General features: G+C 45.8%; 1 protein-coding gene across 1 annotated transcript in view; it reads right to left on the bottom strand.

Moving 5' to 3' along the window:
* MRPL48 (mitochondrial ribosomal protein L48) overlaps positions 1-11,720 on the bottom strand; it is a 72,766-nt gene extending 61,046 nt beyond the window's left edge. Inside the window, exon 1 of the mRNA XM_039471233.2 lies at positions 11,540-11,720. Coding sequence (XP_039327167.1) covers positions 11,540-11,560 — 21 coding nt within the window. The 5' untranslated portion in view covers positions 11,561-11,720. The remainder of the gene's footprint in view (positions 1-11,539) is intronic.
* Between the last annotated feature and the right edge of the window lie 388 nt (positions 11,721-12,108).

Raw genomic sequence — 12,108 nt, forward strand, 5'->3', positions numbered from 1 at the left:
AAATCAAAGCTCAGAAAAGTGAACTAACATGTCTTAATAAAAATAGAAAAAAGAAAAAAAAAGTCTTGCCAGGCGCTGTGGCTCATGCCTGTAATCCCAGCTCTTAGGGAGGCAGAGGCGGGAGGATAGCTTGAGCCCAGGAGTTCGAGACCTGCCTAGGCAATATAGCAAGACCCTGTTCCCCAAAAAAAAAAAAAAAAAAAAAAAAAAAAAAAAAGTCTTACGCACACAACTAATAAGTCTTGTTCTAGCCGACCCCACAATCAGTGGTCTCTCCACTACCATATACTATATCCTATACTCCTGTTGCAAAGTAAGTTTGCTATTACATGACAGCTCTTATTTTCTTCCCCGAGATGAGAGAGCACCTTGATGTATATATATTCCAATTCTTTTTTTTTGATACAGGGTCTTGCTCTGTCACCCAGGCTAGGGTGCAGTGGCATCATCATGGCTCATTGCAGCCTTGACCTCTTAGGCTTAAGCCATCTTCCTGCCCCAGCCTCCGAGGTAGCTGGGACTACAGATGTGTGCCACTATACTCAGCTAACTTTTTTTTCACCAAGCTGGAGTGCAGTGGTGTAATCTTGGCTCACTGCAGCCTCCGCCCCCTGACCTCGGCTAATTTTTTAAATTTTTTTGTAGAGATGGGGTTTTGCCATGTTGCCCAGGCTCTATATTCCAAAGCTTGCAATGGAGTTTACTCTCATCTTACGCAGCCTGGAAAAGCCCAGTCCCTGCCTGAGTTCATTTATTGGAAGCTTCAAATTCTCCTCACTGGCTTTCCACACTCAGTGCCCATCACTACCATTCTCACGTACAGGACCAATACTAGCCTCTCTGTCCATAATGATCCATCTGCTACTTAAATATCTTCCTGTTGCCATGCGTAGTGGTTCACACCTATAATCCCAGTACTTTGGGAGGCCGAGGCGGGCAGATGACGAGGTCAGGAGTTTGAGACCAGCCTGGCCAATATGGTGAAACCCCGTCTCTACTAAAAATACAAAAAGCCGGGTGCAGTGGTGGGTGCCTGTAATCCCAGCTACTCAGGAGGCTGAGGCAGGAGAATCGCTTGAACCCAGGAGGCAGAGATTGCAGTGAGCGGAGATTGCACCACTGCCCTCCAGCCTGGATGACTAGAGCGAAACTCTGCCTCAAAAAAAAAAAAAGATCCAGGCTGGGTTTGGTGGCTCACACCTGTAATCCCAGCACTTTGGGAGGCCTAGGAGGGTGGATCACCTGAGGTCAGAAGTTCAGGCCAGAAGCGGTGGCTCACACCTGTAATCACAGCACTTTGGGAGGCCAAGGCACATGGATCACGAGGTCAGGAGTTCAAGACCAGCCTGACCAACATGGTGAAACCGTGTCTCTGTTAAAGACACAAAAATTAGCAGGACGTGGTGGCGTGCGCCTGTAATCCCAGCTCTTCAGGAGGCTGAGGCAGGAGAATCGCTTGAACCTGCGAGGCGGAGGTTGCAGTGAGCAGAGATTGAGCCACTGCAATCTAGCCTGGGCAACAGAGCAAGACTCCACCTCAAAAAAATAAAAAATAAAATAAATACCTTCCCGGACAAAAACCGAAACATTTTCAGACACTTCTAGTTATCTGAATGTTCTCCCACACAGAAAGCCAAAACCTAACTCCCTATAACTTCTATGGTTTGTGCCTAGTTCTCCATTCTGAGATCACACAGAGTAAGTTCAGTTCTTGTTTTTCATACAAGAAGTCAAACCGTGAAACTCCTCAAGTATTTGAAGGTAATAATAATTGCCCCCAGGTTTTTTCAAGTTCTTTCAAAAATTGCTTTTGTTTCCAGTCTTTCCTTTAGCTATAAGCTTCTGAACATATTTATGTTGACTATCAAAGTCTACCTTTGGATTGGGTCCTTTGGCAGTTAGGAGCACAAGTTTTATATCCAAACCCAAACATGAATTTGTGTTTGAGTATCAGCACTTCCATTTTACTAGCTGTATAAACCTGGCAAGTCAGCTGGCCTTAAATATTGTTACAGGATTTTTGGAGTGTAATTTTTCTGGCCAGAAAAGTCTGTGGCTGGTGGCACCTTTGTCCGAGTTTTGCTCAGGTCCACTGGGCTTGTTTCACCCACTTGTCTTGGCAGGCTGTGCTGGGTTCACGCTACCAGCCTGAGTCCCACACCTGCCAAGGGCAAGTCAGGCATGGACCGGTGAGGGGTGTGTGAATGAGCATGGGGTCTGGCCAATGTGCATAGTCAGACATGCTGGCTGCTTCAGTGGGGTGGGCAGCTCCAGGTGCTGGCACAGGCACTGGTTCTTGTGAGGCCAGACCAGGTGCACCACAAGCAGCTTTCATAGTTGGCACTGGGGAACACGTGGCTCCCAGAAGCTTGGAGATGCCAGCAACCACAGGGGTCCAAAGAGGAAGTCACAGCCCTGGCTCAGGGAGCTCTCAGGTCTCGGCTCTCCGAAGGGCTGCAGCTCTTCTTTCCTTCTCTTTCACCCAGAACATGGTGAACAAGGGGCACATCTCAGCCCTGTTTGTGTTGCAGCTTTCTTAGCCCCACCATTAGATGGGTCCCGAGTTCCTGTCCTACAACCAGGAAGAATGGGGTATGCAGACAAGTGGAGGGTGAGCAAGACAAAGAGGAGCTTTACTGAGTGACAGAACAGCTCATAGGAGGCCCTGGAGTGGGCAGCTCCTCTCTGCAGGCAGGTCGTCTGGATGTCTTCCCAGCTCTCAGCAGACGAGGCTCTAAAGTGGGTAGCTCCTCTCTGCAGCCAGTTGTCCTGATGCTCAGCTCTGGCTGAGCCTAAGGTTTGTTTTTTTGTTTTGAGACAGAGTCTTGCTATTGTTGCCCAGGCTGGAGTGAAATGACATGAGCTCACTGAACTTCTGTCTCCTGAGTTCAAGAAATTCTCCTGCCCCAGCCTCCTAAGTAGTTGGGATTACAGGTGCCCACCACCATGCCCAGCTAATTTTTTTAAAATTTTTAGTAGAGACAGGGTTTCACCATGTTGGCCAGGCTGGTCTCAAACTCCCGACCTTGGTGATCTGCCTGCCTTCTCCCAAAGTGCTGGGATTACAGGCATGAGCCAACACATCCAGCCCCAAGGCTTTTGTGAGCCTCAGATGGGAGGAAGTACATGCTGATTTGTTCATGGGTGGCCATGGGTGGGCCTGGAAAAGGCACCATAAGTTCCCACTCCTGTCCACAGGACTGGTAGCCCAGCCCAGGCTCTAGGTGCCAAGAGGCACCTGCAGGCCAGTGCTGAGATGCCCTCAGCCCCCCTATGGCTTCCCTCCTGTACTTGTTAGTGCCCAAAATCCAGAGGGAGCCAAGAGAGCAAGAGGCTGGCTTGTCAGCACTGCCCAGAGCTTGTGCACAACTGACTAGGCTGCGACAGTGCCTGGGCTTGGCCCAACTTTGCTCCAGAATCAGAGCTGGTGCCGACAGTAGGGAGAAGCCAGGCAGTGGGAGCAGGTGTCTCTGAGCCTGTGGCGGCAGGGGCAGCCTATCCAGGCCCCACAAGAGTGCAGAGGTACCTACGTCCGCAGTCACCTGCTTGTTCCGTGGAGCAGGAAACTCAGATCCACAGCCATGACTTAGGCAGCTGCAGCCACACTGGGGAGCTCCCACCCAACCTGGGAAGGGACAGGGCTCCCACTTGTCCCTGGCTCCCACTGGTTCCATGAAACATGCACCCTTGGCCACACCTTCCTGCTGCAGCCAGCATGATGGCAATGGCTATTCCACTGCTGCCACCAATATTATATGATTCCATTTATATGAAATGACTAGAATAAATAAATCCATATGACAGAAAGATTAGTGGGTGCTAAGGGCTGAGGAGATGACAGTAGGGGAGTGTCTACTTATGGGTAAGGAGTTTCCTTTTGGGATGATAAAAAGGTTTTGTAATTAAATAGTGGTAACAGTTGTATAGCTTTGTGAATATACTAAAAACCATTAAATTATCTACTTTAACAGAATGAATATTATAATACATAAATAATAATTTGTTTAATTATTAAAAAAGAAAGTCACAAGAAAACTTTTGTGACTGCTCAGACTTGCTTGGATCCTGCTGTTACACATTTTTTAAAAAAAATTTACAGATGGGGCCGGGCACGGTGGCTCAAGCCTGTAATCCCAGCACTTTGGGAGGCCGAAGCGGGTGGATCACGAGGTCGAGAGATCAAGACCATCCTGGTCAACATGGTAAAACCCCGTCTCTACTAAAAATACAAAAAACTAGCTGGGCGTGGTGGCGCGTACCTGTAATCCCAGCAACTCAGGAGGCTGAGGCAGGAGAATTGCCTGAGCCCAGGAGGCGGAGGTTGCGGTGAGCTGAGATCGTGCCATTGCACTCCAGCCTGGGTAACAAGAGCGAAACTCCGTCTCAAAAAAAAAAAAAAAAAAAAAGAAACATTTACAGATGGGCCAGGTGCAGAGACTCACGCCTGTAACCCAGCACTTTGGGAGGCCAAGGCGGGTGGATCACCTGAGGTTGGAAGTTCGAGACCAGCCTGACCAACATGGAGAAACTCCATCTCTACTAAAAATACAAAATCACCCCAGAATGGTGGCACATGCTTGTAATCCCAGCTACTCGGGAGGCTGAGGCAAGAGAACTGCTTGAACCTGGGAGGTAAAGATTGCAGTGAGCTGAGATTACGCCACTATACTCTGGTCTGGGCAACAGATCAAGACTCCATCTCAAAAAAAAAAAAAAAAAAAAAAAGGGAAGGAAAGTAAATACTTGGCCTCATAACACAACTGCTAGATGGTACTTCTAAGCTAGAGCTGAGCTCCATTAAACTCAATTCCCTAACTTTCTTTAGAATTTAACCCAATTTTACAATCCCTGTGGTTACCACCTAAAATGTTTGTCTGACTTCATTTGGTTTATTTAATTTTATGTATTTAGAGATAGATAGACAGTTCCAGGGTCTCAATCTATTACCCAGGTTGGAGTACAGTGGGGCGATCACAGCTCACTGCAGCCTCAGCCTCCCAGGCTCAACTGTTCTTCCCACCTCAGCCTCCCAAGTAGCTGGGACTACAGAAGCATGCCGCTACACCTGGCTAATTTTTGTATTTTTTGTTGAAATGAGGTTTCGCCATGTTGCCCAAGCTAGTCTCAAACTCCTGGGTTCAAGTAATCCATCCACCTCAGCTTTCCAAAGTGTTAGGATTATAGACATAAGCCACTGTACCTCGCCTAAATATAAATCCAATCCCTTACCTCAATTCTCACCCCATACTACTACTCTGCACACTCTCCCTTAATCTACACCCCAGTGCTTCTCTCCCACCCAACTTCCTCTAGGACCTCTGGAACTCCCAGTGTGTTCTCATTTCAGGGCCTTTACACATGTTCTTCTTGCCTGGAATGTTTTTCTCTATCTAAATCCTACTTATTCTTTAAATCTTAGTAGTCATGCAACATTCTCAAGAAAACTTTTTCAACTGCTCAGACTTGCTTGGATCCTGCTGTTACACAGTCATATAGCACTCTGAATCTTTCATTTGTAGCATTTTTCATAGTCAATTAAGTAGTTAGAAGTTTAATTAGTCCATCTCTTAATAAGCACCATGAAGACAGGAACCTGCTGCATCACAGCATCTAACATACACTCTGGCACAGAACAAGTGCCCAATAAATATCTGCTGATCAAATTAGTAAATCCCTCTAAACCTCATCTCCTTATCTCTGAAGAGTTTGTAAACACATTTACCTTATAGACTTGTTGACATGATTAAATTAGATAACATATGAAAAGAGCTAACAATGATGATAATGGTGGTGGTAATGGTTCAATTCCTCATTTGTGAAACAATGTGTACCTTAGGGTGTGAGAGGTGCTAAAGATAAAACCATTAACAAAAAATAGAAAAGTTCCTCCAGAGCCTGTTGTCTAGTGGTGACCAGGAAATAGCCAACTTCTTGACTATTCTGTGTTTTTGGACTTCCTGCCCTTCTAGGTAATCTAGAATAAGTATACTACTAGTTCACGTCCTTTAATGTTCTCCTAATTCATGTCTGTTGAATGAATTAGGAGGACATTTTGTTCATGTGAACTCTGTTCCACTTTAGCCTTCAGTTGCTGAAACCTGAAAACATCTTATCTCTGAGATCAGTCCCCCAGGATGTTTTCTCCTGGGCTGACATATTAGACACAACTTGGCATAGCATTAGTGATCACAGCCTCTCCCCTAACCACACCCTTGTGATTCAGGAGTAAGGTAATTCCTGAGAAAATATTAGTAACCTCAGAGTGAGTGGCATCTAGACCTGAGCTTGACACTCCAGAGCCATTCATTTTCTGTGCAAAGAACTGCAGGTGATTCAATACTCACTTCCTTGGTGCATTCTAACTTCGCCAGATACCATCCTGCCATCGTGATCAATCAATACACTGATCTGATAAATATCAGCATTAGTGTCTTATCTGGTTCTACCCTGCTGAACTCCTGTTGACTCAAAGATGTATTGGCTCTATCCAGTTTTATTCTAGCAAAGCTACGCTTCTCACTCATCTAAAATTTGAGATGAAGTTAGGCACAAAAGGGCATGTCTGATATCCCATCAACTCAAGAGGCTGAAGCGGCAGGATCACTTGAGCCCAAAAGTTTGAGACCAGCCTGGGCAACATAGTGAGACTCTGTCTAAAAAATAAAATAAAATTTGAGATTATTTGTAGCCAGAAATTTCTTAGGGTCCCAAGGAAAGAGCACTGAATGAAGAGTTAGAAGTTCTAGTCCCAATTCCACCATGTGCTTACCATGTAATATGAACATTTGTTCATTCACTTATTCATTTGACATTTACCAAGTACCAACTTCAGGCCAAATACACTATAGGGTAGGTACATACAGAAAAGAATACAGTTAGGCCGGGCGCGGTGGCTCAAGCCTGTAATCCCAGCACTTTGGGAGGCCGAGGCGGGTGGATCACAAGGTCGAGAGATCGAGACCAACCTGGTCAACATGGTGAAACCCCGTCTCTACTAAAAATACAAAAAAAAAAAATTAGCTGGGCATGGTGGCACGTGCCTATAATCCCAGCTACTCAGGAGGCTGAGGCAGGAGAATTGCCTGAACCCAGGAGGCGGAGGTTGCGGTGAGCCGAGATCGCGCCATTGCACTCCAGCCTGGGTAACAAGAGCGAAACTCCGTCTCAAAAAAAAAAAAAAAAAAGAATACAGTTGCAACCTGGCACAGTGACTCATGCCTGAATCCTAGCATTGTGGGAGGCAGAGGCAGGTGGATTGCTTGAGCCCAGAAATTTGAGACCAGCTTGGGCAACATGGCAAAACCCCATCTCTACAAAAAAACACAAAAACTTAGCCAGGTGTGGTGGCACGTACCTGTAGTCCCAGCTACTCAAGAGGCTGAAGTGAGAGGATCCCTTGAGCCAGGAGGCAGAGGTTGCAGTGAACTGAGATCACTCCACTGCACTCCAGCCTGAGTGACAGCACAAGACCCCGTTTCAAAGCAAAATAAGAAAAAAGGGCTGGGCACAGCAGCTCATGCCTGTAATCCAAGCACTCTGGGAGGTCTAGACAGGCAGATCATGAGGTCAGAAATTCAAGACCAGACTGGCCAATGTGGTGAAACCCCAACTCTACTAAAAAATGCAAAAATTAGCTGGACATGGTGGTACATGCCTGTAGTCCCAGCTACTTGGGAGGCTGAGGCAGAAGAATTGCTTGAACCCAGGAGGCAGAGGCTACGGTGAGCCAAGATCGTTCCACTGCACTCCGGCCTGGGTGACAGAGGAAGAATCTGTCTCAAAAAAAAAAAAAAGAAAAGAAAAGAAAAAAGAAAGAAAGAAAAAAGAAAATATAGTTGCATACCCACAAAACTTGCCAATGAGGAAAGCAGATGGCAAATTATTTATTATCCTATGTGAGATCAATATAATGGGCTGTATGGGTTACAAAGAAAGAAAGGTCTGACACATAGGAAAGCCAGGAAAGGTTTTCATCCCGCATTTCACAGATGAGAAAAACCAAGAATATTATTATATTAGGGAGATGTGAAATACTCAGAAAAAGCAGTGGGCCAAGCATGGTGGCACACGCCTGTAATCCCAGCACTTTCGGAGGCCAAGACAGGCAGATTGCTTGAGCTCAGGAGTTCAAGATCAGCCTGGGCAACATGGTAAAACCCTGTCTCTATAAAAAATACAAATATTAGCCAGGTATGGAGGCAGGTGCCTGTAGTCCTAGCAACTTGGGAGGCCAAGGTGGGAGAATCACCTGAGCCCAGGAGATTGGGGCTGCGGTGAACCAAGACTGTGCACTACAGCCTGGGCAACGAAGTGAAACCCTGTCGAAAAGAAAAGAAAAAAAGAAAGAAAAGAAAAGAAAAAAGAAAGAAAAGAAAAGAAAAGGCAGTGGGGTCTTAGAAGAAGTACAACTAATCTAGGTTCTGTCCAGGAGTAGTGGCTCATATCTATAATCCCAAGCTTTGGGAGGCCAAGGTGAGAGGATTGCTTGAAGCCAAGAGTTTGAGACCAGCCTGGGCTACAAAGCAAGATCCCATCTCTACCAAAAATTAAAAAATGACCCGAGCATGGTGGTGTGTACCTGTAGTCCCGGCCACTCATGAAGGTGAGTGAAGAGGATCACTTGAGCCTAGGAATTCAAGGATTTAGTAAACTATGATTGCACCATTGCACCCTAGACTGGGTGAGAAGTAAGACCTTGTCTCTAAACAAAAACAAAAACAAACTCTAGGCTTCAGCCATTCATTCAAGGCATCAGTATGACATTAAAATCTCTGTTACATGCCAGACACAAGGCTTCCATTTCCTCGTCTGTTGCATCTGCCAGGATTATCTTGTGATACTGTGACGATCAAATGAATTATGTAAATGAAACTTTATTAACTATAGAATAATATCAATATTCTTATTTGCATCATCCTTCACACCTTACAAACTACTCCTATTTACATTATCCTTTATAATCTCTACAATTCCATGTGGTGAGATCATCTGCATTTTACAGATAAGAAACTAAAGCAGTAAAGTTAAATAAATTGCCTACAAGATCACAGCAAGAGACAGAGCTCAGGTCTGACACAATCGCAAGGCCTTCCTTATAAATGTTAAGTATTGGCCAGGCGGTGGCTCACCCCTGTAATCCCAGCACTTTGGGAGGCCAAGGTGGGAGGATCACCTGAGATCGGGAATTCGAGACCAGCCTGATCAACATGAAGAAACCCCATCTCTACTAAAAATACAAAATTAGCTGGGTGTGGTGGCGCATGCCTGTAGTCCCAGCTAGCTACTCGGGAGGCTGAGGCAGGAGAATTGCTTGAACCTGGGACACAGAGGTTGCAGTGAGCTGAGATTGTGCCACTGCACTCCAGCCTAGGCAACAAGAGTGAAACTCAACCGTCTCAAAAATAAATAAATAAATAAATGTAAAGTATTAACTAACGCTTTAAGACAGGCTTCCATTTGGCATATAATGATGAGGTTAGCTGACTAAAGCAACTAAGGAATAACTAAGGAGTCTGGAAGAGAACAGTGGCATCCGACTTTGAGAGGCCCTATATACCCATGTATCTTTATGTGCTGGCCTTAATGACGATTTCCATGGGCTCTTCTGGAGAATTGCATGGACAGAAATAGTATCCCTTGAAAAATAATCCCTCCCTTTTAGCATTTCTCAGAACCAAGGCAAATCAAGGAGTGTAGTCACCAGTGTGACCACCTTTAACAATGTAATTTTGAGGCCGGACGCGGTGACTCACGCCTGTAATCCCAGCACTTTGGGAGGCCGAGGTGGGAGGATCACCTGAGGTCAGGAGTTCAAGACCAGCCTGGCCATCAAGGTGAAACCCCATCTTAAAAAAAAAAAAAAAAAAAATGTAATTTTGAAACTTTCTGATTTTTTTTTCTATTATCTTGGCATCATATTTAGTCAAATTCTTACAAACTGGCTAAGGTGAACAAGTGAATTGTTTCATAAAGGATGAAGTGAGGCATGGGCTCTTAGACATTCAGGGGCAGCCCCAAGGTAACCACGGGTTAGATCCATGAGCTGCAACGACCATGCTGACCTATGAATCATGAAAATACAGTCTCCACAATTAATGCCTAAAACAAAATTTTAATATAAATTGTTAAAATGAGTCATGAAGCAGCATGATACAAATGAAAGAGCATAAATGAAATCTGTTAAATCTGTTAAGGGAAGGGAACAGGAGGAAAGCCAAGGAACATATTTATAGTGGTTTATATGGTTTTATGACAATCATTTTTTTATTTTATTTTATTTTATTTTTTTGAGATGGAGTTTTGCTCTTGTTACCCAGGCTGGAGGGCAATGGCGCGATCTCGGCTCACGGTAACCTACACCCCCTGGGTTCAGGCAATTCTCCTGCCTTAGCCTCCTGAATAGCTGGGATTACAGGCACACGCCACCATGCCCAGCTAATTTTTTGTTTTTTGTTTTTGTTTTTTTTTTTGAGACGGAGTTTCACTCTTGTTACCCAGGCTGGAGTGCAATGGCGCGATCTCGGCTCTGGGTTCAGGCAATTCTCCTGCCTCAGCCTCCTGAGTAGCTGGGACTACAGGCACGCGCCACCATGCCCAGCTAATTATTTTGTATTTTTAGTAGAGACGGGGTTTCACCATGTTGACCAGGATAGTCTTGATCTCTTGACCTCGTGATCCACCCGCCTCGGTCTCCCAAAGTGCTGGGATTACAGGCTTGAGCCACCGTGCCCGGCCTATGACAATCATTTAAATAAAATAAGGTTTTGGAAATGAAAACATAGTTTATTATTGCCAGGGGTGGCTCACTCCTGTAATCCCAGCACTTTGGGAAGTCGAGGCAGGCAGATCACAAGGTCAGCAGTTCAAGACCAGCCTGGCCAACACTGTGAAATCCGTGTCTATTAAAAATACAAAAATTATCCAGGCGTTGTGGCACACACCTGTAGTCCCAGCTACCAGGGAGGCTGAGGCAGGGGAATCGCTTGAACCTGGGAGACAGAGGTTGTGGTGAACTAAGATTGCACCACTGCACTACAGCCTGGGCGACAAAGCCAGACTCCATCTCAAAAAAAAAAGAAAGAAAAAAAAAAGAAAAAGAAAGAAGAAAAGAAAAAAGAAAATGTAGTGTACTATTACTCTTTCCTTATTACCAGGTAGCTTCACATCCTTATCAGTTCAGCAAGTCAAAACTGCATTCTTAGACAAAATTCTAGAAGCTGATGACTAAATGCAAATATAAAATGACCTGCTCAAGGTCATACAGTTTATCGGGACTATATCATGGTGTCGTGATTCCCATCGCGAAGCTCTTCCCTTTCCAGGCACTGGGTGGAGAGAGTGGCAAGTGGCGTGGGCGTGGCACGGGTCAGCTCGGCCGAGTTCGCCCGGGGGGAAGGAATCTGCTCAGCCCCTTTAACACGCATGTGCTGCTGGGAAGGACGCCGGGCGCCCTTGAGTCTCACTCCCGGATGTCAGCTTGCCGCCAGCTCCCGGCTCTGCACTCTCCACCATCTCCCCGCGCCCCGCGTGCCTACGTTACCTTTTCCAAGGTTCCGCTCATCCTTTGCTGCAGCGAGGCCTCTAGCTGTGCAAACCGAAGAACCGCTCCCGCAGCCGCGTTCCCTGGGCGTCTGAAAACACTAGCAGAAGGGCCTTGACCAAGTGCAGCAGCAATATGCGACCGAGACTCACTCAACTTCCGTATCACTTTAGTTCCGGAAGCTTCTGAAATTCAGCCTTTAGAAATTCTGCTTTCCGCCCTCATCAGGTTGTCACCTTCACTGCTGTTTCTCCAGGCAGAATTAATTGCCATCTCTGTGTTACCCCGGTACTTTGCACACAATTCTGAATTTTCACTTACAGTACTATGTACTCATTATTTGTTACCACCTGTTCTCTATTATTTGAAAGAGTTCTTAAAAGACTGAGATCCTGTCTGATTAATTCCTTTCAGCGTCTAGGACAGATCTGACTTTTTTTTCTTTGAGACAAGAGTCTAACTCTGTCGCCCACGATCTTGGTCTCACTGCAACCTCCGCCTCCCGGTTCAAGCAGTTCTCCTGTCTCAGTCTCCCGAGTAGCTGGGACTACAGGTGCCCGGCACCGTGG

This window comes from Saimiri boliviensis, chromosome 6, assembly GCF_048565385.1.
Source record: "Saimiri boliviensis isolate mSaiBol1 chromosome 6, mSaiBol1.pri, whole genome shotgun sequence".
NCBI classification, from domain to species: domain Eukaryota; kingdom Metazoa; phylum Chordata; class Mammalia; order Primates; family Cebidae; genus Saimiri; species Saimiri boliviensis.